Raw genomic sequence first — 26,514 nt, 5'->3', positions numbered from 1 at the left:
ACATTTCACAACGTAGCTCAAATTTGGAAAATGAATAAGTTCTAATTGGCAGCGCAATTAACAAATGTTTATGCACGTTGGATACACAGAAAACACTGTTGCTTCTGTCGTTAGATTAAAGGAATTGCTGCCTATGCGATTAAGATGTGAAAGCCGATGGATGTGGATACTTGGTGTGCTCAACTACGAGGCATATTTGAAAAGGAAAGGTCGCTCTTTTATATTTAACATTCAGAGACAGAAGAGTAATAAACAATACCATCTATTGATTGTTTTTGAAGCCACTGAAGTTACTTCTTTGATTCAGTAGTCGTTTGTCTATATGTGAATGCAGATAACAATTTCCGCCGGAATCATAGCACACGCAAGTTGCCAAGTGCGTGCTGTGTTTGGATTTTTGGGTACAAAGGGATCATAATGGTGTCCAAAATCATTGGAAGTTGAACTTCATTTATGGACTAACAGGAGTGAGAGAAAGAAAGAAATTAGTGGTGTCGAGACTTCAAAGATGGTTGCACAAATGTGCATGATGTAGTCCGGAGGAGCAGGCCCAGCATCCAGAGTGATGAAATAATTCAACAAGTGGGCCAAGAACTGCGATCCGAGCATCGATGATTGAGGATCAGTGGTGATTGAGGCTGATGAAATTCCCTCCAGATGGACACACCACTATTCACACGATTGTCGCGGAAAGACTAAACGGATATCGCAAATTGTCACTGCAAGGTGAGCACCGAAAATACTTAACCGAACAACACAAAGAGAGCAGAGAATGTCGAGTGGACGATCATTTTTGGATCGATATCGACTGAACAGAGATGACTTGACCTTGCACCTGGCGACTTTTTCTTCTTCTTCCACTTTACAGTTGCCCCATAAAAGACCTAAAGGTAACAAAGTTTTTAGGTATTTGGATTGACTCTAATCTTTCATGGGAGGAACATATTAATAAATTAACTCAAAAACTGGCACAAATCTGTTATGCATTCCGTGTACTCAAGGAATTCATTTGCATGAAGGTATTGAGCACTATATATTTTGGCTATGTGCAGTCACTTCTCAATTATGGTATTCCCTTTTGGGGCTCCTCTATCTTCCTTCCACAATTATTTAAAATGCAAAAAAAGATTATTCGCATAATAACTAATTCTAATAATAGAGCTCCCAGTAAACCTATTTTTGAAAAACTAGAAATCTTACCTCTTCCTTGTATGTACATTCTTGAAAGTGTCTCTTATTAACAAAAATCAAGACATGTTTATTAAAAATTGTGACCTTCATAGTCATAATACGAGAAGCCAAAATGCATTCCATGTAAGTCAGCACAGAGTAAATAAAATGATTAAAGGGATAGATCATCAGGGAATACTTATGTACAATAAATTGCCTGCTTATATTAAAAATATCAAAAGTTCCTTTAAATTCAAGTGTGCCGTGAAAAAACTACTTTCATGTAAATTATTCTATAGTGTAGATGATTTTCTAATGCATACCATTTTAAATGTATAATTGGAATGTGTTAATCCCAAAAAAATTGAAAATTGTATGCATTTGTATTTTTCATATTGTTTTGATATTTTGCAAAATGTTTTTTATTGATATGAAGTGTAAAACATGTATTGACAAAGCCATGCATAATACTATGCTTATGGTGAATGAATAAATTGAATTGAATTGAATTGAAATTTAAACAGTGGTTTGGTGGACAAATAAACGGTTTGAAGACGCCGAGGAACTCAAAGACCACCGTTTTCAACTGATTCAAACCCAGGAGACGAATTTCAATGCTGAGAAATTTGAAAATCTGGTAAAGCGTTACGAAAAGTGCTTAGAAGTGAACGGTGATTATGTAGAAAGGTGAAGTAAATTTGTAGGAAATTAAAACCGTAGATAAAACCTTTTACTAACCAATTTATTTTTTTAATGACCAAACGGCTCTTGCTTTTTGAATATTTTTGTCGTATTTGAATATTTGCATCGTTTCCTATCGACAAGTATGTTCTATCATTATCATCAAATACTAATTATTTCTTTCAGAATTTTATTCTTTTTGTTCCTCTTCCACATGTTCACGTCTCACTGCATCGCCATGTAAGTAAGGTATCGATAGAAGATACATTGCACAAGGCGCCAAGGAAATCATATGATGTTCGTTCCGTAAAATAATTTATTTTTTTATAATCAACAATTTAAAAGTACAAAATCCTTTTACATAAACCGCGTTAAAATTTTAATGCTACTTTTTGTGTAAACAAATGATAAAAAATTGCTTAGCTTTCAATGATAGGTATATACTTAAAAATAGGTTTAGTGTTTAGAAATAAGAATGTATATAATTACTTTTTATCGCTTTGAAGAAAAATTAATAACGTGAAAATAAAACTTTAGTATTCCACAGATAAAATACACCTGAATGTGACTTATGTTTCGCCGCGGTGCGACATTATCACGCCTAATGATGCTGCACTACATTGAACCCTAGGTTCTGTAAAAGGTTATTCCAACGTGGACTTACAAAGTTTTATTTTGACGTTATTAATCATGGAATAATTCTAAAGGGTTACGCCTGAAGCGGTTAATTATTGAATAAAAATAGTCTTTTTGTAAACAAAAAGAAATGTAGACGTATTTTTTAGGCCATGTAAGGAGAATAGCGCTCAATTTTCGGAATCCAAGTGAAATTTGAAGTTTAAATACACCGATGTAATCGGCTATCAACTCGATCGATTATTTACTGTTTTCCGGAAAACTATCGAAAGTTCTCTATCGACTTTCATTTCAACAACATTGGTTTGATTGAAGACAGAGCAATCATACCGCATTTTTTCTTTTCGTCAGTTAAAAACTGCAATTGGCGAATGTGAGTAAACATTTTAAATGTAAATTGTAATGTTCCCCAATGCCGAACTGGTAGACAAATTGAAGAAGATAATATTTGGAACCATATACATTGGCAATATTTAACAACCTAGAGACGGCATCCCGGAAAGTTTTGTGATTATGAGAGCAGCAAACAAATCGGTTATGTGTAATGAAAACGAATGACCAGGGCATATATATCCTCTTTACTAATTAAAGGTATATACAAGTAAAAGCATGTAATCCACATCAAACTCCGTATGAATAAAATGTCAAGGGTCAGCCTAAATGTTAAATTTTTAAAATATGCTAAAAAAATGAACGGTGACAACTTTCCCAGAATCCACCCCCGCCAATCTAAAGGTTTCCGCCGGCAGACGAAGGTTGGCTGGGGAAGATGCGGCAAAATCAGTTAAAAAGGCCTTCCTGGGTCGAGTGAAAGTAGTAAATTAGTTTTTAGATGCCTCGACGACTGAGCCCTTACTGTGTCTATACATAGAAATACATGGGATATGAAAGTGTAGAGGAATATGCTCATTCCTTAGATGAGATATATTGTACGTTAATATTTTACAGCTAATAATAGGGGTAAAAGTATTGTGTGGATATGATTTCGTAGTTATAACCAAGGATAACACTAAGGAATTCCCAAATATTTTCTCCTCTTGCCTCGTATTTTTTGCGTGTCGTCAGAATGAGGGGAATCATCCGAAGGGAATCGCAGATATCGCACTGCGCCTTTCAACTTTCTCTGTGAAAAAACACGCGTGAGTTTAACATTCCGACCTTCCAACACTAATATACTCGCACAGGGTAGTAGCATTTAGTTTTCTATATCTCCTGGGCTATACGTAAGGTGAAAGGGGTCACTTATATAAATGGATTGTAATGCACTATACGAATCGCTGCAGCTGAGAAAGTAACTCTCTTGGTAGTAGATTTGCAAAGTTCAATCGCGAATGACTTAACCATGAAAATGCTAGGATGAGGTAACAGATTTGCTCGCCCTGATTGAGTGCAGTGATACGAGGAAACCATAGAGTACGGCGTTTCGCCTGCCGATTTAGACCCGTCGCGGCGGTGTAGATTGCTGGAAAGTCTGGTTGCCGGTTCAGCCACTCATTTAATCTTTTTTGGTGCTCCGCTGCACTGGTTGATAACTTCGTGCACCGAGGCAATTAGAATCGGCAGCCGCAAGGGGGATTTTTCTTGGCGTACACTTGGAGTGTTCTTCCGGTATAATTTTCGGAAGAGCGAAACCATCTTTCGACATGAAATCATTTGACCGAATTCCGACTGGCTTCGTTGGCAGTTGTTGACTTTGAGATAATGCTGAGGTTTAAAAATCATATTACAACACGGGTAAATACTCGAATATACACGGAGAAATTTCTTTGGATGTCCGTGGGCACTTACCAGGTTCCAAATACAAACTCAGGGCCAGGACAGGTACTGAATGCTCTTCTTGCCACTCAAAAGTCTCAACTGAGCATCGACGTCACCGGCCTCAATTTCGGCCCCCTCCCAAAACGAGTGAACGAAACTGCCACAATTTGGACCAAATCAACAATTTAGACAGTACTAGCATCATAGCAAGTAAAGTTCCCCATGAGACGTGGCTGATATAGCGTAATAAATTTAAGAATTTATGAAATTTGGGTCAAAAAGCTCTTACGTGTGGTCGCCAGGTGACTCAAACACTGACCCCAGGAACGCAACAGACTCGATGAACGGCTGGAGTTTCTACTTTTAAATGTATAGAGGGCTGAGGATACGTACATTCAACGCACTATTGTAAAGTGCATCTCTTTGGTTTTTTCCTTAGAAAACCGAAACCCTGTTCTCTTTGACCATTCCTTCAACCTAAGAACCGTTCTCTGAGTTTTTATTGTCGCTGCTCTTAAACCGGAGGTGCTACATAGCATGGCAAGGTCGTCTAATAAGAGATATCCCATGACTGGAGCTCGTATGCTATCCATCATACCGTCAATGGCAATTGAAAAGAGCGTGAGACTTAATACGGATCCTTGGAGTACTCCATTCTTTTGAATGTATGTCTTTGACAGTTTATTATTAATTCTTACTTTGAAAACCCGGTTATTTCAAACTCGCTGAAAATTATGAATAATTAACTTTAAAATTCCACGTCTATAGTTATTATAAAACCTAGTAGTTAAGTAATTTAAGTAGTTAAACGCGGTTGTATACTTCCTCGATATCAAAAAATGCGGCCAGAACATGTAGGCACAACAAAATACCTCCTGAATGAAGTTTACTCCTCAAATAAGGTGTTCAAATGTGGATCTAATTTGTCGAAACCCGCACTGAATGTCGGGATGTCAATGAGAAGGTTTCAATGCTCCAGCGACCACACAAGTCGGCAGTTCAACATTCTCTTCATCACTATCCAGCATCAAACATCATATTTTACTGGCCAGGGAGATTGGGCGGCAGTTAAAAGTTATGACTTTATCTTTTCCCGGCTTGGGGAGAGGGACGACCATTGATTCTCTCCAAACCTTGTGGAAAGTGCCTTTTGTCCTTATTTCATTGAAGTTTGTTACCTAATCCAACAATACGGTTCGTGAGAGATTCTTAAGGAAAGCACTACGCTCCTGGTCCACCCCTTAACTGGAGTACTTGGCATCACCGATGGGCTCTTGTAACTCCCACAAAAAGATTTCTTTACTGCAGGAAGATGTTTTCATTTTGAATCGATTAGCGCAATCAATTCCTATACTTTCTGATCTTCTTCCTATGTTTCCTGGATACTATGCTAGGATTGTAGTTTATTGTCCATAGATATGGGCACTTGTATATTCATCAAATATCTCAGATATGCTATATGGATATGTTAACACGTGGGGGCCTATTTTTAGGACCGATAAAAAACCCGATCCGTGGAACCCGAAATTTGTTTTATTTTCTCCCAGACCATGCTTACTGGGGTTAAGTGGACAAAGTAATTCACAAAAATCATCGCTAATTTTTTTTGCTTCCTTTATATATATGGCGAGTGTTTGACCTCAACCATCCAAAGACAGCCAGATTTATTGCTGTGGGATACTTTTGAAAGATACGCAATGCCATATTATGTATTCTATTCACTTCTGCACATCCTTCGTTCTAGCATGGATGAAACTTGGCGTCAAGGGCGAAACAGGACGTCCTTGGTACGTGTGGTGTGCCTAGAGAGGACCCCAAAAATTGACCCCGGGTGGAACATGCTTTGTCATCCTCGCGGCGGAGGAAAGAAAAGCTGGATGTATCCGAGAGGACGGGGGGCAGGACTATTACTAGAAAAATCTTTTTTTCGCACTTCATAACAAAAAATTATAAAAAAATGTCCTGCTTCCGAACGCTTGAACATAATAACATAGATGGAATTTCAAATTTTTTCCCCTTCCAATAATTTCCTCGAGTTCTAAAAAGAGCAATTCCCGGCGGCGCCTGTCTTCATTTTACGCTGCATTACTTTTTTGTCATTTTCCCCGAAATCATCCCGGTGCCTACCCGGAGATGGAAACGCAATTTATTAACGACCTCGAGAAATTTTACCGACCAAATAGCGAAGCTCGGTTATTTTAAAAAATTGAAAAAAAAAAGGTTCTCTCATAGCTTGCTCTCTTTGGAATGCCTAGAGTTAGCGAACTAAGAATATTTCTGGGGGAATGTTTTTCCGATATTGCAACAATCTTCTATAAAGCCTCCTCCGATGAAAAATTGCACCAAAGGCGCCCACAGTAATGTGGCCCGCCTACTTGGCGCCAAGGAGGACGCACGAGAGTGGTAAAGGGAGGCAGGGGGAGAGGAGAAAAGGATACAATCGAAGGCCACTGATTAAATGTCCCCGTGGCCTCCGGGATGGTCGCCACGGGGACACAACGCATTAGTGACGCATCGCTCGCTTTTAAGACTTTAAGCTTAGCAATGCATCAAAATATTTACAAATAATTTAGTTTAGTAAGCTGACCTTTATTTACATAAATTTGGCACTTAATTTGCTTAATCTCCGTCTTACATTTGAAGAGGTACAACCACTAAGAGGAGTGAAAAGTTACCCTTTCAGCATTGCATCCGTGTGCCACTTAGCAACAACGCGGGGTGCGTGGAGCAGCTGAATCAAAGATAGGCATTTTGCATTGAGAGACTAAGCACCCGCTCCTGCTTTGTGTTCGGATCACTATTATAACCTACCTTATTGCTACCTTGTTCATAATATTATATTACGAATAAGGTAGCAGTGTCACGACAATATTAGATGAATGAGAATGGGAGCCACTAAGTTAGACGTAGGTTTAAATATAGGTTAAAAATACTGCGTAAATTTTAGGCAGGTTACTCATCGGAGGTTGCTAAAGTCATATTATAGGCCCACACTTATTAAGGTAGATCAGATCACCAACATGAATTCAGGGAGATTCATCATAAAACGGATACATTTAAATTGTTGTTTTTTCCTCGAACCATTAGAGATTATAATAGATATGACAGAAATCGCGTAGGAGATAATTATAATAATTACTGTATAAATTTGGCGACATCCTGCATGTGATTCTTTTTATTTAACAGACCCATATTTTGAGCAGTTCTATAGCATGATTTGAATATACGTATCTTTTCATCAAATAGTGTTGCATGCAAGTAGTTTCTTTCTTGTGATTCAAATTTTTCGAGTGCATAATCCGATTAATACATGTATGTGTGTAGAGGTAACATAATTGCGAATGTACGTGTACAGCTGGTGACCTAACGACCCCCGTCACACGCCCTTGCGGCGGCTTACAGGGTATTGTGTACATGTATATCTACTTGCTGCTATCGGCAACTCCGCCACCATATTGTTTCTCAGTGTGGTCGGTCTCACATCTCATTAACATATTTCAGTAAATAAAATGTTTCTGAAGTTAAAGATACGGTTCGGTGCGCATACTTATACTAATTTTTCATTTCTACTTTGGAAAAAAATACGAATTTTTCGCTCGGATTTCAAAAGCGTGAGACCATCTCCAATCGTTAGAGAGAGGAACCATTTCCTAACTTCAAAGACCTTTCACGCGAGGAGGAGGGGCAATTGACGACAGGGACGTTGAGTGAGGATGCTAAGACAGGATCGGTGAAAACTTTGACATGGAGTGCGGTTTTGCATGGCACGGAAAGTTAGTCGTTGAAGAAATACGACAGGCGCAGATTGGAGTCTCTTGAGATGTGTGTGAAGAAGATAAAGCAAAGTACGGGAAAGAAACGAAGGAGCGGGTTGAGTGGGAGAGGAAAGAAAGAAATCTAGAGGAGACGAGAGATGTTAATGCAGGACGCTTAGGTTGGCGATGGAATGTTCAAGAATACCGTGATAGAGAAGATTACGCAGGTGGGTAGGGGAGAGGAAAATAATGTGAACGTTTGATGGGAAGATAAGGGGTCCGAATATATATATATATATATATATATATATATATATATATATATATATAAATATATATATTTAGTTAGTTGGAGAAGGATTTATCACAGCGTGAGATGCCACGTCGTGTCGTGTTCAAGGAAACAATGGATGTGACGTGGAATGTGCCAGCCCACGCATAACCCACCATTACCGACGGACTTACATTAATAGTGATGGAATACAATGTTGGACGAATATTATGTTACTCGTTCCCATTCCATTGTCGCGCCATAAGCCTCAGCTTCACTCGATCACTGGCGATACCGCGAATTACTGGGGTTGAATCGAAAAGTGATCTCTAATTACGTATTATAGAGTGAATACCAATTTTTGCGTATTGATAGCATACATTTGTACGAAGAAGATCCTTTATTGCTTACCCGTTTAAAAATAAGGAAAAGTTTTCGCGCCTCGCGACATAACTTGGCGAAATCGTCGCAATAAAATACGACTATTACTACACACTCCTCTTTAGTCTCGACCGCCGTTTAAATAACTTCGAACCATTTTCAAGGGTAAGAATGTATTGTGGAAACGGGGCCAAACCCTGCGTACTCTTCTGTGCCATCTACCCGATCACCCCTCCCCCAACCCACACACAAGCTACCACCATTCTTACTCTTGATAACGGTGGCGGCAAAGAGTCAATGGGAGTGTGTAATATTTAATAAGCATAATAATTACCATATGATAAATCCTAATTACATAACGACGAGAATACGTGACTATTGAGTTCACTTTATAATTCACAGAAGAAGTGAAGAAAATGTATTTCGTGTACAAAACAAAGGTTCAGCGTACATAAATGGTAGCAAAAGAGACAATAAGCAAATATCTAAAACCCGATTTTCTACAGCTTTCAGAAGATTGCATCCTAATCGCAAACAGCACACTTGGAGCAAGTCCTTTCATCTACATCTACATCAATACCCTGCAAGCCACCAAAAAGGTGTGTGGCAGGGGGTGTAGCACCAGGAGGAAAGGGTAAGGGATGAGGAGATTAGGGCTTTTCGAATGGATGGGGAAAGGTAAGGGGAACCTGCAAAAAAAAATATAAATAAAAAATATAAATATAAGCGTATAACCCTGCGCAGTCGCTACCTTGTAGGTTAATACTTATTATGTCGAGCCGGATCCCGGGCGATTTCGATTAAAAGAATTCTGGTCTCTTATTGTTCTCGGAAAAAATGACCATTTAAATCTGTCTGTCCTGCAGTCAATCTCTCTAATCTTACATTCGTGATCCCTCCGCCCGTAATACGTTGGGGTTCGTATTACGTTCTTGATGTCATCGGAAAAGGACCCATCTTTAAATGTTTTTAATAAGTTTAATCTATATTGTAAACGCCGCTGTCAAAGGGAATCCCAGCCTAAATTTTCTAGCAAAGTAGTTACGCTACTGCGTTGGTCATAGCAATTTTTGACAAATCTAGCCCCCCTCCGCTGAACTCGTTCCAATTCCGAAATTAAATTTATCTCTTGCGGATCCCATATACTGGCAGCATACTCTAGGTGGGGCCTGACTAGGGCAATAAAACATCGTTCCTTCACTTTTTCGTCACATTTACCCAGCACTCTTTTTACAAATCCCAATTTTTTATTAGCGCGACCGCATATTTCCCGTATGTGCTTTCCCCAGGACAGATCGTGAGTAATTGTTACACCCAAGTATTTAAAGGAATCTACCCTGGGGATTTCTGTTTGCTTCACTTTGTAACTAAATGGTGGGGTGTTACTCTTTTCCCAAAAATGTATTACTACGCATTTCTTCAAATTTAATTCCAATTGCCATGTATCGCACCAAGTCTGGATTGCATTTAGGTCGTTAGCTAACGTGACTCTGTCATCGCGACTTCGAATGTCCCCATAAATCACCGCATCGTCAGCAAAAAGACGGAGCCTGCTATTAACCACAGTGCTGAGGTCATTTATGTAAATAAGAAACAAGAGGGGGCCTATGACACTTCCCTGTGGTACACCCGACGTGACCTTAACAGTATCGGATGATACACCGTCCAGAACGACTGTTTGAACACGATTTTTTTAAAATTGTCTTATCCAGCATATAACACTCCCGTGTATTCCATAACTTTCCAACTTAGCGAGTAACTTGCAATGAGGGACTTTATCAAAAGCTTTTTTAAAATCTAGAAATATTGCATCAACTGGAATATTACTTTCACCGGAATGCATTATATCATGAACAAATAGTGCGAGTTGAGTTTCGCAGGATCTACCTTTACGGAACCCGTGTTGGTTATTTATCAATAAATCTTGGCTATCGAGGTACCTCATTATAGAACTAACAATGATGTGTTCAAAAATCTTACAGGAGATGGAGGTGAGCGATATTGGCCTATAACTACTGGGGTCCTCCCGGTCTCCATTTTTAAATATGGGCGTCACAGAAGCTATCTTCCAGCCACTTGGCACGCTTTCTTCTGCTAATGATTTCTTAAATATTATATTAAGATAAGGAGCAATTTCAGACGATAGTTCTTTATACACGCAAGCCGGTATCTCATCAGGTCCCGGAGATTTGTTGGGGTCGATATTTTTTAGGAGTAACTCTATTCCGCGGGTGGAAAAGTCGATTGCATTCATTGGTTGTAGAAATGCTTTCGGGAGGTTCTCTGGTGTATTCGGGGAGCATTTGTTGAAAACACTGTGGAAGAATGAGTTTAATAGACTTCGTCAATGAGGAGTAACTGACCTCGTTAAGGGTACGCACAAATGCGTGGTAGAGAACGCTTTTACTCAATATGGGGACATTTAATAAGTCACTGTCTATATGGATTTTTATTAATAGCGCCATTTAATTGATGGATCTGTAGAATTACATGCGTAATCTTCTTCATTAGGATGAAAAATTATTATTGATGTGAGTGATAACGGGTTCAAATTTCAAAGGAGGTGTACTAAATTTATGGTTTGTCAAATGTTTACCTGAGAATATACATTTAAGCATTTAAGGAAAAATATTATATTTGAATAGAACAAGAAACCTTCCTTCTCTCCCTTGAGAAAGGTGGTAGCGCCACCGAACATTCGGAAAAAAAGTGAGTTCCTTTTTTGTGTTTCTGTGTTTTGTTTTTGTTCACTAGTGATATTTTGATATACCATAAAAAACCATGCAATACTACCTTGAACAAAAAGTTCCCGGAATAACCACCGTGTGGCGCTCCCATCGTTCCGATTTGAGTTCTGTTTTTTTTGTTAAATTGGTACATCTGTTGTTGATATTCCCTTTAAATCTTAGTGTCATAACTTGACATTTGCAAAAGTTACGTAGCCAAGAGTACATCTATCTCTGTGTGTGTTGGCGATTTTTTACAATTTCAGAAATGGATTTAAATTTGCAACAACGAACTTGTATTAAATTTTGCGTAAAAAACGGATTTAGTGGCGCACGAACGTTGGAAATGTTGGAAAAGTGTTTCGGCAACGATTCTCTAAAAAAAACGGTCGTTTACCAGTGGCACGAGCGGTTCAGAAGTGGTCGTGAGTCAATCGAAGATGATGAACGCAGTGGCAGACCATCGACATCGAAAGTCGGTGAAAAAATTGATAAAGTAAAAGAAATGTTGGTCAATAACCGCAAATTAACCATCAGAGAAATAGCGGAGGACTTGAACATTGCCTATGGATCCGCCCAAGACATTGTGGTTAATGATTTGGGTTTCCGTCGTGTAGCAGCAAAGTTGGTTCCAAAAGACCTCAATTTCATGCAAAAAAGAGACCGTGTTGACGTCGCAAAAGACATGATTTGCGAGGCTGAATCCGATCCCACATTCATCAAAAGGATCATTACTGGAGACGAGACGTGGGTTTATGAGTACGACACGCAATCCAGACATCAGGCAAGTGAATGGCGTTCACCAAATGAGCCGAGACCAAAAAAACCACGTCGTTTTCAGTCAAAAAAGAAGGCAATGCTGACGGTTTTCGTGGATTACAACGGTGTAGTGCATCATGAATTTTTGCCAGAAGGCCAGACAGTAAACAAAGAGTATTATTTGGGCGTTATGAGACGTTTGCGTGAAGCAATTCGCCGAAAGAGACCAGAAATGTGGGCAGAAAACTCGTGGATTTTGCACCATGATAACGCACCGTCGCACAGTGCTATCATTATTCGTAATTTTTTGACGAAAAATGCAACAAATACCATCCAACAGCCACCGAATTCACCTGATTTGGCTCCCTGTGACTTCTTTCTGTTCAATCGAGTTAAAAAACCATTACGGGGAACGCGTTTTAGCAGCCGAGAGGAAGTAATGGAAAAATCGCTGGAAGCACTGATGGACATACCGAAAACCGACCGTAACTTTTGCTAATGTCAAGTTATGACACTAAGATTTAAAGGGAATATCAACAACAGATGTACCAATTTAACAAAAAAAACAGAATTCAAATCGGAACGATGGGAGCGCCACACGGTGGTTATTCCGGGAACTTTTTGATCAAGGTAGTATACATATATTATATGCATACATATTATATATATAATATGTATGTATATAATATATGTATATATAATATATGTAAGAACATATATTATATATACATAGATATATACACATAAGTACACTTGTATGTACCCTGATGAAGGTAGCTGAGAATACCGAAATATCGAAGTGAGTTGTCCCAGTGATTTGTGAATCTTTTTATTTTTTCCTAAAATTAAATGCAAATGTGCTTCAAGAATTATTGAACCGCCATCTGCACTATTTATTTATTTATGTATCTATATATATATATATATATATATATATATATATATATATATATATATATATATATATATATATATATATATGTTGAGTAAGGATATTAAGAAAAAACTTTGATAGGGAGCGTAGCTATGTACGGCACGGAAACGTGGACATTGAAGCAGGAGGATAGACGTAGACTGGAGGCTTGAGAAATGTGGGTGTGGAGAAGAATGGAGAAGGTGAAATGAACAGAGAAGAAAAAAATGAGGAAATACTTGGTATGGTGGGCGAAGAGAGGGGTTTGTTGGGAGAAATCCTATGGAGGCAGGAAAAGTGGATGAAGGGGGTATTGGCCGGCAGCGGGATGTTGAAGACTGTAATTGAGGGGAAAATGTTAGGCAAACGAGGAAAAGGAAAGAAAAGGGCGGGATGGAAGGAGGAAGAAAGTACTCAGAGCTGAAGAGGGACCTGATGTAGAGTAGGATGTTGTGTTTTGCTAGGGGTCACAGAATATTTATTTTGGGGTTGTGTCCATCCAAAAACCTACCTTAACCGGTAGATTACCTAATTATATATATATATATAAACAAAGATGTAGATTTTTAGAATATCGAGACACAAAGAAAGGACACTCACAATTTGTTATTTTACGTTTTGACAGCACCGCTGTCGTCTTCAGTCTTGATTTCTGAAGACGACAGCCGTGCTGTCGAAACGTAAAATAACAAATTGTGAGTGTCCTTTCTTTGTGTCTCTATATTCTAAAAATCTACATCTGTGTTTTTATATATTTGTGCGTCGCCGAAGAGCGTTCCATTTCGAAGATATTATATATATATATATATATATATATATATATATATATATATATATATATATATATATATCACATTTGACATATGGCGATAATATTGACGCACTAAATAAATAATTAACGACGTTCAAAGCGTTAACGTTTATTAGAATCGTCGAATAAGTAAAACAGGCTCTGCTACAGGTTTTCTCCTGTATTTGCTCCCCATCTCTGTAGAAGTCCTACCCCATGCTCTTGAGAGTGATGCGAGCTCACCGGTATAATGGGTGTACCGTGTGCTTTTCACAGAAGGACTTGAGAATTATGTTAGTATTTCCACTCGGGAATTTCGAGCGCCGGTATAAAGTTTCCTCGTGCTAAGTTTCAGAACAGATACGATGACGGAAATTATGCCACTTCAGGCAACAAGGGATTTTTTTACCCCAAAGTTTTATCCCGAAATTTGCTCTTTGAAGTGAAATTGTTTTCCATAGAAACGGCAGCCGTCGAGGCAGTTGGAGTCCCTTTGATCAGCGCCGTCCGTGTGAAACAACGCCCGGGTGTTCTCCAAGCGAGGAGTCACTCGGAGGAGTGCCTCGCCGCGCGAGCACTTTCGGGGACCGACTCACCCCTTGCACTTTGCGGCCGCTCGGCTGGGGGAGCACACACCCCGCCCATCTCACCTGCGAATGCGGGGACGTACAGGCAACCACAACCCTTGAATGGCAGCAATTTGCTCGGCGTAATCCACCGATTAAACTTGGATTTCGAACGGACCCCAAAAACTAGAACGTTCCTCGTGTCCCCCAGACGTTTTCCCTTGCTCCCATCTCACCCCATTTTGCCCTTCTTCGTAGCATCCCACTCGCCTTCCTGCCTCGTCCTTACCTTTTCAAACTCCCCTTCCTCTTCCCCCGACTCCCTCCCGTCTTCCACTCTCCCTTTTGCCCTCGATACGTATTCCCTCCACCCTCTGACCCCGCAGGTCTCTATCGACTCCACCCCGCCCCACTCCCACCCAACAATCCACCCTCTTGTACTCTGGGGGGAAAATCACGGAATATTCATGAGAATCATTTGGTGCTAACGCCTTTGTGCGCCTACAAATGGATAAATGATTTGGCGGAAACAGATTTTTAAAAGTAAAAAGATAAAAATGAACAACAATTATTATAAAAATAATATTTGTTAGTATAATGAGTGACTGTTCTCAATTATTTTTATAGGTGTAGGTGGTCAGTTCAATCTTCCATCGACCAAACATTGTCCGCAGGAATTTTGGTGAGTCTTTTTAATACACGATCAAATGATGAATGTTTTACGTATTCCAACAACAGACGACGTTGTATACAGTTGCCAATATAACCCACATTTTCCGATCAAAGGACTTTTAGTGTCAAAACGCACTGCTTTTCCAATATTATAATTCAAAAAATATGGAAAGATATTTCATGCATATACATCACCTATGGAATATTAATCATTCTTTCCTTCTGTAAAAATACCAAGAGTTTACTGACACTTCTGTAGGTCTTTACTTATTAAGTATCAAGTATACTTGGTTATCTTGACGTATTTATCGCAGTCAATTTCTCTAGTATCATTTTATTTAAATTTTGAAACATCTATATTATTCACCTTTCCAATTTGCATTTGGAAACGTAGCGAGATAGTGAAACATTTTAAATTGCTTCATGGAGGACTCTTTTGGTATACATTAGGTGTGGTACATACCGATCCATGCAAAAGACGTCGTAGGAAAGATCTTTTAGTGTAACTTGTTCTGCATTTCAGTAACGAGGTTGTTCAAGGGAGAAGCCAAGGCATTCTAAACCGGAAATCCACTCGGAGTTTTCAATGTAAGTCCATAGAAACTGACGCTGCTACCATGGGAACCAATGGATTTTCATATAAAGCATGACATTTTTCGCGTATTTTAATGAAATGATATGAAAGAGGTTTGCGTCCAGGCTTACAACCCTCACCTCCTTATAAAAAACCCCAATCCCAGTTGCCTACGGGTTCTCTCGTTCGAGCACGCTTCTAAGGATGCTCACCTTTCAAAAAGTCGATCTTATTCCCATCGGTGTCCCTAATTCGCACTCTGCGCTATCAAAGACACCTTTCCTCCCCCATCATTCAAAGTAGCGCCCCCCATTCCCCTCACCCCCTACGCTCGGGCCCACGAGGCCTCCACATTGGCCTCCCCAGACAAATATTGTCCGGAAACGCTCCGCAATCTGTCGAGGTTCCCTCAGCAGCCAAAAGCATCCCCGGGACGATAGCTATTCATCCCTCTCCCATCCCCCCGGTAGATGCCGGCTCCCCCTCCACCTCACGCACCCCCTTATCGCAGGCGCACGCCTCCCAGTCAGCGTGCGACATGCTACCGCATCCGCCAAACCACAAGTAGTCAACCGAAAAGTCAGTTTGTTATGCTGGAGGATAAAGCTTACCTAATGCCTATTTTGACCCTTCCCTTTCCTCGTTTGCCTAACATTCTCCCCTCAATTACAGTATTCAACATCCCACTGCCAATCAATACGCCCCTTCATCCATTTTTCCTGCCTCCATAGGATTTCTCCGACAAACACCTCTCTTCGCCCATCATACCAAGTATATTATATATATATATATATATATATATATATATATATATATATATATATAACCGTTTAATGGCAATAGTTTTTCCTTTGCGAATTAACTTTCAAAATTATAGAGCCGTGGTTAATCAAATAGAAATTTGGCCTTGACAGTGATTCCAGGAATCGTAAGGCATTACTGTAATTAGTAAATATTATAGATATGTATTCCCCTTTAAAATTATCGTTCTCTTCTATTTACATAAGAAGGGCATAAGAAGAAGAATTGCGGTAGGAAAACATGCTTTCACAAGGTGGATAGAATTTATGACAGGGACGCTGAGTAAGGATGTTAAGAAAGGACTCGTTAAAACATTAATATGGAGCATGGAACGTAATGTATGGCATGGAAACATGGTTATTTTAAGCAGAATGATAGGCGTAGATTGGAGGCTTTTGAAATGCGGGTTTGGGGAAGGATGGGGAAGATAAAGTGGATAGAAAGGAAAACAGATAAGGAGGTACTAGGCATGGTGTGGGAGGAGAGGGCATCGTTGGGAGAAATCATAAGGAGACAGGAAAAATTGATGCAAAGCATATTGATCGGGAAGGGGATGTTGAGGACTGATATAGGAGAGAATATTCGGCTAACGAGGATGGGGCAGGAATAAGATAGAGATGTTGGACGGGACGAAGGAAGTATAGAGAGATTAAGAGGAGCATATTGTAGAGTAGGATGTTTGCAGTTGTGTATCATTGAGCTAGGATATTGTCGCTGTACCTTTTGGTAGCCAGTGTCCATTCCAAAACCTAGAGACTGATTGATTCGTTATGATGATAGCAATTGAATGGTAGTCATCGACATGGACTTACCACCCACCCGTCCATCCCTACAAATCCAATAACTCCTCCGGCCTCCCGACTATATATTGTCACCGCAAAACGCATCGCACAGTCGTGAGACTCACTCTCGCATGCCCCCCACCCTCCCCGACCATCATTCCTCCCCCGATCGCCCACGCCGCAGTCGGCGTGGGAGGAGTCACGTTCGAAGGGAGGGACGCCATCCCTCGGAGAGGGACAGACGGGAACGAACAGATACGAACCGCCCGCAACGCGCTCGGGGCTGCATGCCGAGCGACTCCCGAATGAGATGGTGGGTGGGAGAGGGATGATCTTCCGTTGGCAGTCACGCGTCGGAGGGAACTCGGATCTGCCGACACAACGACTGAAACCATAAGAATAACCATACCACCCATTGATTATCACTGGCAGATGAAAAAAAACAACGCTTGGAGACCTCGTGCAAAGTTACGTAGTACAATACCAACATTTCATATCTCAGAGACAATAAGCGTACGTGGCGAGTATTGGAATAATGGATCCCAGCGAAATTTCTCACCAACAAAATTTTCCTTGAAAAACTATTTAAATTGTAACAGAAATGTAGAATCGAACCTTTTTTCTTGTTGTTCCACCTCCTGTCCGGTCACTCTTCCCTTCCTTGTCCGGCCACCAGCTATGAATAACACTTGCCTCCTTTTCTAGCCAGTCTAGTGCTCCGAGAAACTCCCTTTTGCTCTTCTCTCAATATGTTTGGGGACATTTGGTCCATTTAATAGTGTGGACGGTGAAAAAGTCGCCCAGGAAATGAATCAGGTACATTTCCCACATTAATAATCGAATAATTGAAAAATAAAATACTTTTTTCTTCCGCATGCATTTTATTATGGGCGACCTTTTCGGTTTAGACGTACTAAGTCATCATCAGGTGTCATCATCTCTGTAAGTCGAAACCCAGATCGTGCATAATAAAATAAACGTATGTGGAAGAACAAAGTATTTTATTTTCCGATATGAATCGCTTCCACAAAGTGACGCCTCAAACCATTCCATAATCGAATACTGATGAAGTCTCCTAGGGTTTGAAACCAGACAAGGTTCACCATGGCCGATGATCCAGTGAATATGCGGGAATCACCATTATGTTGGTTATAAATTTGTTGAACAGAGCAACTTAAAAAGTAAACCTCTCGCTCACCATACTCAGAACAAGTTAAAGGGCGTATTAATTTCAACCGTTCTTATTGATTCCGAGAAAAAATTACAAAACTGGAAAAGCAGCAAAAAAAGAAACAAGCGAGGAGTACAAATAGGTCTTGAAGAGTCTTGGTGGGAAACAATAGCCGGTTTAAATATGCCCGTCGACGGACCAGGTGTCTTCCGTTTAACCGACGTTGACTTGCATTCTTTCCCAACAACTCTCGATTCCCTCGGGTGCACACGCCTCCGGAATCTTCGGAATGTGCATCTCGACGTGTTCATTTCAATGGCGTCGACATGGCCCGTCGCAGCAGTCGTATACCTTCGTTGACAGCAATGGCGTGACTCCGACCGAGGTCACGCACCATTGCTGCCAATCAATAGGGTTGGTGCAGTCCCTGGTGCGCCTCCTCCTCCACTCCGGTTTCTTGTGATGCGAGCGGTTTTCCCCGTGGGTGCCCGCTCACCTTCGTGCGTACGACTCCCGAGGGCCACTCCACACTTTCACTCGACGACCTTTTGACCTTTCCTGGAAACACCTGCACCATCTCAATTTGATGTGACCCCAGTGTCACGGAAAAAGCATTGGTTCTTAGATTTTTTGGAGTGTGGGTAGCCTTCGGATTGTTTTGAACTCTGACCTCTATTTATGTACTTTCCGAGTATTGCGTACTTTACACACCTTCGTGTGAAATGATGTCCCTACATCCTTCCTCTCTTTGTCGAGGTCTTTTCCTCCCTATACATAGCGCGCTCCCTCTAGCATATCAAAAAAATAGATTTTCATGCCTTAATGAGCCACTAATTCTACACTCTCCTCACGATACTCTTTCAAATAATTATTTCTCTCGTTCCCTCCATCTTTCTTTCAAGTATCTTTTTGTATCATAGTTTGCCCACACAAATAATCCAAAGCTTTCGCCACCAAAACCAAACTGCGAATGTGTCCAGTCCACATCAATCTGAATTCTCTCTGGTCCAGGTTTCTCACACATTCAAATCAATGCTCCGCACAAAAACGTGTTTTAGATATCTCATTAACTTCACTTTCTTTTTCATTTCTGTCGCATGCCATTGGTTTCTCTTATTGAGAGAACCTACTTCTTTTAGTTATCATTATCGCAGATCACATTTGTCGTCCTTTGATGAAGATGATAATCACATTGAAAAATTTCATCATTTAATTTATCCATTTAATGCCAAAACCTCATGCAGTAGCTATAGCGCTGGGCACCGCTTTTATTTCGCCCACGGAAACAAGTCGGTGGTGTCGTACGCTCCCAAGTGGCCGGTGTGTCTAGGATGAGGGAAGGGATTCGTGTCTGGAGCACTTCGTTTTTTTCCATTAATGGATGCGCTCGCTAAATAATTGCCGATATCGAGGGACGAGTTAATTCACGGCAATGCATTTCACCGCTCGGCGGACGACCCCGCAGCGGTGACCCTCGCGAGCGCGGGAGTGGTTCAATTACGTCCTCCGGAAAGCGTGATGCTGTGCCTGTGGAGCGAGTGTTCTCTCGCACCGTACACATAAGGCTAAGTGCAGATACGACTACGCGGAGGTCGTACCTGCCGGTCGACTCCCCGTGTATCGAGCGGACGAGAGAATCAACAGCGTAGGGCGTACCCCTCCCCCCCCCCTCCGATGGCAGCGTTCACTTTACTCTGCTCGAAGGCCATCGAGAGCAACCAAAAACGAGACCTCTTGTCCCGATATGAATCCTCGAGTCTCGACGAATGCAGCAGTGTAACAATATTGTTGAAATATTTTGGGTGAGGTCCCCTTAAAAACGGAGATTAATATTTAAAATGCATCCCTAAGTACATTTAGGAACGATCAGTTTCCAAAAGATGATCAACATATTTTAAAAATCCACGATTAATTTTTTTGGTGCACATGATAATTCATTCAAGATTAAAGAGAAAGGCTTTAAAACGGATTGGTTTGAGATGAGGTTTCTTCCGAAAAAAATTAGAGACAGTAACAGCTGCCACTTAAATCAACTGGGGATTAAATAAAAGCATCATTACGAATATACATGTATATAGTTATGCATGTATGTGTGTGTATATATTTTATGTTATGAATTTACATGCAAGCATATGCGAGTGCCTGTAAGTGTGTCCATGTAAACGCAAGCGTATGTACATATAATTAAAGTAGTCGGGGCTGTATTTAATAACAATAATGCTGTTTCATGATTTGACTAGAAATTATGGTGGTACCATGTGTATTTCTCTTGCGTCCGTTAAGTGGTAACAACTTCATTTGCATGTCTCGCAGGGTTTCATGTAGAGGTAGGTGTGGGTTTTGATAAATTACTGACGGCGTGACACGCTCAATATCAGCAAAGTACAGCGCGTATTTCATCAATTGAGCCATGGGAAATATTCTTTGGGTTCAGCCATGCTCCATAAAATGCTAACTTGAGATGCCCGTATTTTACGCCACCAGTCCTACTTACAAGTATTGATGACAGTAAATCTCCAAGGCGGGTTTTTGATGGACCGAGGGAGTAAGTACTGATATAATTCCAAGTCCCACCTATAACTACACCAAGTACTCTTATACCCTGAAATTAAAATAAAATATTCTCCAAGTCCACAAACTTCCCGCCTCCTTTCATTCTGTCCACGTGCCGACCTTTTCAACCCTCAATCTCGCTTACCCAGAATCAATCCCTCTATTTAAAACAGTCTTCGACATTCCTCTCTTCATCTGTTTTGTGTATATTTGACCTGCTATATATGAATTTCTCCATTTCAATATCACCAGCAATTAATTATTTTAAAAAATTAATCGCCGTGGCAGGACATGCAAAAGAAAACTCGAGGTCAGTTGACCCTATTCAGCAAACTCAAAGGTAGGGTCGAGAACACATATGGAAATGACGTGTTTAGCCTTTTTGATATATTGCCAGCTGAATTGAAATAAATTTAACGCATGGATTCAAATTCGATCCATAATTTAATGTTTGAATAAGAGGGTTTAAATCCCACTCGTATTGAAATCCGATCGCAAATTACCCGAAGGAGGAAAATCGGGCGTGAAAATAAATTTTACGGAACCACACCCTCCAACCCACACGGTGGATGTGGAACAGGCGAATATGTCGAAGGACTGATCATGTAAACATACATGGGTTGGTGCCACTGCTCGTGCCACGCCCTTTGGAGTCGTATAAATTGGTGGGAATGCGTGACTTGACTCACTCACACAAATTGTCTCCTCGTCACGTGTTGTGATGGAACGCAAATATTTGGAGTCGTCCTTTGTCTCGAATAAATAACGCAAGCATAATCATCACGGGAGAAGGACGCAACTCCAAACTCAAAATAATGTGCCTCGGTAGGGAAGACCTCGATCGTAGACCCGAAAATAATTTACTGATGAGTACCACGGTGCGTAACCAAACTCTCATATTTTATCTTCTTAAATATTAATTTAACGAGTCAAAGAAAATACTAGACCAGCGATATACTGTTTTATAATTACAGGTATTCAAATAAAAACATCAAACCGGAACTTATGATCAAGAGTTGGTTTGGCATGTGTGTAGATGGACGGTTCGCCTATTACATTGAGCCCTACGCTGTGTGTGGGAATCACAAATTGACGGGAATTTTAAAATGGGGTGTGTATCTATCCCATTGAGGCCCAAGGGAGACGTGAAGTCGTGAGGGAACTCGCACATTTTTTGTCAAGGGTTGTACTGAGATATCACCATCTCCTGTCGCCAGAGGAGCGCTCCACCCATCCACTACAATGGCTCCCGCCGCGATGAATTTTTCCAAAGAGGAGTGAAAGAATACCGAGTTCAAACTACAGGCATTTGAGCGAGGAAAGAATTTTAAATGAATTTGAATTATGAAAGTCTCTTGATTCACTTTCGTGACACAAACGCGGCCCAGTGATCTTTGAATAAAAAGATGAACTTCTCAAAACAAAAAAAGAAGGAATGTGAGAGACGATTTTCACGAAAAGTCACTTAATAAAGCTGCGGCATGCCGTTGGACGAGCACAGAGCCTTCTAATGACGACCAAATTTAGAATCAAACAATGCAAGCGGCAATCTCTCGCGAGCAAATAAACAGAAATAAAAAATAAATACGAGAAAATTGGAAGTCGTTAAAAGTCATATGTATTCATGGACTTGGATTGAAATTTTTTGCATTTTTGCAGTTATTTAATTAATTATTAATATACCTTTTAGTGATATTTGTTGCATGCGATGATTAATGAAAATTCTCTTCAGAAAAAATGAACTCTCAAAATGTGCATTTTATCTGGTGAAATTTTAAAATATTCGAAGAAACAGCGTGGATGGGAAATAACATACATCGCTTTGTAAGTAGACTGACGTATTTTTCTATCCTTGACTATCCGTAAGCTCCAAACTGAAGTGAACAGCCTTTTTTTCTGTCTGTGTAATCAATTTGTAAACTTGGAAATCACCATCAATAGGAACTTATGACATACGCGAAATTATGACATACTATACGTGTTTAGTACTCTACAAGGCAACGAGTGCACAAATGCATCTCGACGAGTTGATTGTCATCTAAAATTTAAAAAAATGCAACAAATAATCAATTTTAAAAAATTTGTTTTGAATTTAAACGCTTTCCAACGAAACGCATATGTTTTACAATCATTTTACGGAGAAATACGATTTTTATGGAGATGATTTGTTTGCTTTCATCTCTGAAAATGTTTTTGCTTGCTGTTTCCAGCCATTAGGAGGTCAAATGTGTAGTCTTCAATTGAACGACTGCACCGAATAAATCAAAGAGTCAGCATTAGTTGTGCTGCGCTCCGGTTGTCCAGAACACGCCACGATTATTCTGGCAACTGACGAGTGGTTGAAATAAAGGAGTACAAGCTGTGCAGTTTAATCAACCCATGTAGATGGAGCAGTTTTTATTGCGACCCTTTTACTCAGAAAAAAGACTTAAGGTGAAATATGGATCTCGAAATAAGACAACATCCCACTCATACCGGGCCATCTTTTCCTTGACCCAGGATTCTCATCTTTCTTACTTCCTCTCTTTCTTTCCTTTTCTCGCCGCTCTTGCATGCAAGGCCAATGGGATTCGAGGACTGAGAGGCATTTCGTTCTCAGACTCACCAGGGTTCTGCGCGAGGGCCGCGGCACAGATGGAGGCGAGGAGGAGCCATCCAGGGAGGGTGGCCATCTCGGGAAGCAAAGGAACAGCGGCGGGTGCCGCCGGCGTCGCCCGCTCGGGTACTCTGGTTCCGCCGACGCGTCAACCGGGTGGACCTGCAACAGAAGAGAGGCGGTTGTTTAGTGGAGCGAGTGGGAGGGCAGGTGCATTCGAAGCACGCCCACGGGGCTGTCGCGAAAGACGGTGGCGAAGGGGGGAAGGAGAGGGGGACGCGGAAGGCGCCAACTGCGCACACGTGTTTTAGAGAACGGAGAACCAAATAATTTTCTCAACGTCATACTTTGCCATACTCGGTTCTTTAAGATTTAACTTTCAGCCTATCAATAGTTCCGGGGATCAATCCCGATTCAAAATCGGAAGCCAGGTAATTACTGGCAAATAATGCAATTTTTCGAAGAACTCGTGTTGGTAGCAGCTGAAAAGGACTGCACAAATGACGCTTCCGCATCAACAGAAATATCTCCAAACGCTTTTAAGGGTATTGAATATTCTTAAGCTTCACTTAAATCGTCACATACTCAGTGCCACGAGACTTTGTCACAGCTTAACAGTACGTTATACGATAGAAAATACTTCTAATGGAGAGAGAAAATTTGAGAGCATCGATAATTGATATTCTGCGAGGAAGTATGTACATCCGCCGAGAACCAAAACAACTACACGACAAAAGTTGTAAAAAATATCGACAGCAATTAGAACTGATATCAGAACACCATTGTTTACCAATTTCCCCGAAGTATGTGCGAGTAATCATCCGGGATTCGCAACGTGAGAGTAGCATCATGAATTATTATGATGGCGTTATAGCCTCTCAATGGAAATGAGAGTATCTGGAAGAAGTCCCTCGATTCACAACTTTCAATCCAACGCAACCAACTATGGATTAATATAGTTCGAGTTGTATGCATGTATCATACCCCTATCGGCAAGGCTGTGCTATTTTGTCACCATTTTTTTCTTATAATATAATTCTTTTATACACATTTCATGCAATGCGTTTTATGTTTTTCTTATTTTCGTACTCCCTTACGGCACAATGTCAAAATCGCGTTTCCACCCTTTTTCTCTTCATACGAGCCAATAAAACAACCAAGGCCGAGCATTTTCAATAAAATTAGAACATGGCTATCAACGCACTTCCTATGGATTTGTTTGTGAGCATCGTTACTAAGAAAACCATTGAGTGTAACTCAGAGCGAGACCATTTCAAATATTCCGAGGCATTTATTTACACCAAAAATGTCATTCATTTGTCTTCGAGGTGAGACTGAACCGTTTTGTCATTTCTTAATGTTATTAGCGCTATTAATGTTAATCACAATTAACATTTATAAGCTCTCGGGTTTCGAAGTCGGGTCTCGAGCGCGAAGAATCATCGCGTCGATCCAAGCAGCCATTTAAGTTCTCGGTGTCACGAAAGACTGCGGCGGCGAGCGTAAGCATTTGTTTCTTCGCCGCAATTGTTTCCTAAGAGGAAATATTTAAGGCTCGGATTACGGCGTGGGAATCAACCGACGCCGGAAACCACGGCCTCGTGGCGCACAACTGGCCGGGCGAAGGGGGGAGCGGAGAGGGGTGGCGTCTTTGAAATATACGACACTCAAACAAAGCGGGGGCGGAGTGGGGTTCCTTTCGTTCAATCCCCGCTGCCCTCCTCCGACTTCTCTTGGAATTTACCAACCACAAACACACCGATCGCACGGCTCACTAACACGGGCCACACGCTTATCTCCGGAGAGGGTTCGGAGGGCGGGGGACGAGGCCCCGGTCGAGGGACAGCTGAGAGAGACATTGGGGACGCCCGGTGGGTAAGGCACGCGGCCCCTGCCCCTTGATGATTCCCGCCCCACCTCTTCGCCAGTCCTGGGCAACACTCGTGACCAGTGCCGTGTCTATGACAAGTACCACGGACCACTTCGTGTGCCCAGACGCCATATCAATCTCGACCAGTGGTGGAGGTGCTGAGGAACAAAAAGATTCCTCAGCAACGATTTTGAATAAACATTAAAAAGATTGAAAGGTTAACTCCATGTTATGATAATTAGAACTATTTGGGTCATGCGACGTGGCATCATTGCTTATAATTTCATGTCGCTAATTAAAGTAAGACGATTGGAAATATTTCGTTCCTTTTAGGTAACGATATGGTCCTTTAAAATTGATAGTTTTATTCGAAGGAATGACTTCCGATGTCGTGGAGTTCAATGACGGAAAGAAACGAGGTCCAAGTTTTTCATTAAATTATTTCAATGGTTTTGAAGGGATTAAGTAAAATTTATTTGTAACAACGAAATAACAGTAATAAAAATAATATTAAGTAGAACCAGCTGTCTGGTGATTATGGCTATAATGGTTTACACATCTGTGTGTAATATACACTATATCTTTCTTATGGATTAAATGGAAGAAGGGACCATTTGGTCTCAATTTCGCCCAAATAAAGACCACTATCTATCTATCTATCTATCTTTCCGTTTAATATCAGTGTGGAGTCAAATGATTCCTCCAGTTTGAAGGCAATTTACTTTTACGTCTTAATCGCGTCTTAATGTGAATTTCGCGGGGGCACACTGTTTATCTGATGGAGATGCTGTGGAGTTAAGCCAGCCGAAAGCATAACTTATGCTGGATGGGGACAGCACAATATGATAACTAGAATTCAAAATTGCGCGCATCGCCATTATGTGCACTCCCCATTCAGCGCTAATTATCTCATGCCATCTTGTGCTCCCCCCAACATTTCTCTCGTGGCATCTTATAATCGTTTCTCTGAACTTACCCTTGTTTTCCAAATAACACCATGCTCTCCAGTTGCTTGATTGCACACCCCGTTAAATGTAATTAAACTTAATGAGAAGCTTAGAAAATCCCTAATATTTGGGAGAAAAATAT

The 26,514-nt window shown here is 40.7% G+C and overlaps 1 protein-coding gene across 1 annotated transcript in view; it reads right to left on the bottom strand.

Annotated features, from left to right (window-relative positions):
- Positions 1 to 26,514, bottom strand: part of LOC139693752 (uncharacterized protein CG3556) — a 363,743-nt gene that overhangs the window by 40,098 nt on the left and 297,131 nt on the right. The window contains exon 2 of the mRNA XM_071592022.1: positions 23,565 to 23,717. Within this exon, the coding sequence (XP_071448123.1) occupies positions 23,565 to 23,631 (67 nt within the window). The 5' untranslated portion in view covers positions 23,632 to 23,717. The remainder of the gene's footprint in view (positions 1 to 23,564; positions 23,718 to 26,514) is intronic.

Source organism: Hetaerina americana, unplaced genomic scaffold (assembly GCF_022747635.1).
Source record: "Hetaerina americana unplaced genomic scaffold, ioHetAmer1.1.p SCAF_5, whole genome shotgun sequence".
Taxonomy (NCBI): domain Eukaryota; kingdom Metazoa; phylum Arthropoda; class Insecta; order Odonata; family Calopterygidae; genus Hetaerina; species Hetaerina americana.
Note: the sequence above shows the minus strand (reverse complement) of the source record. Positions and strands in the feature narration are given on the sequence as shown.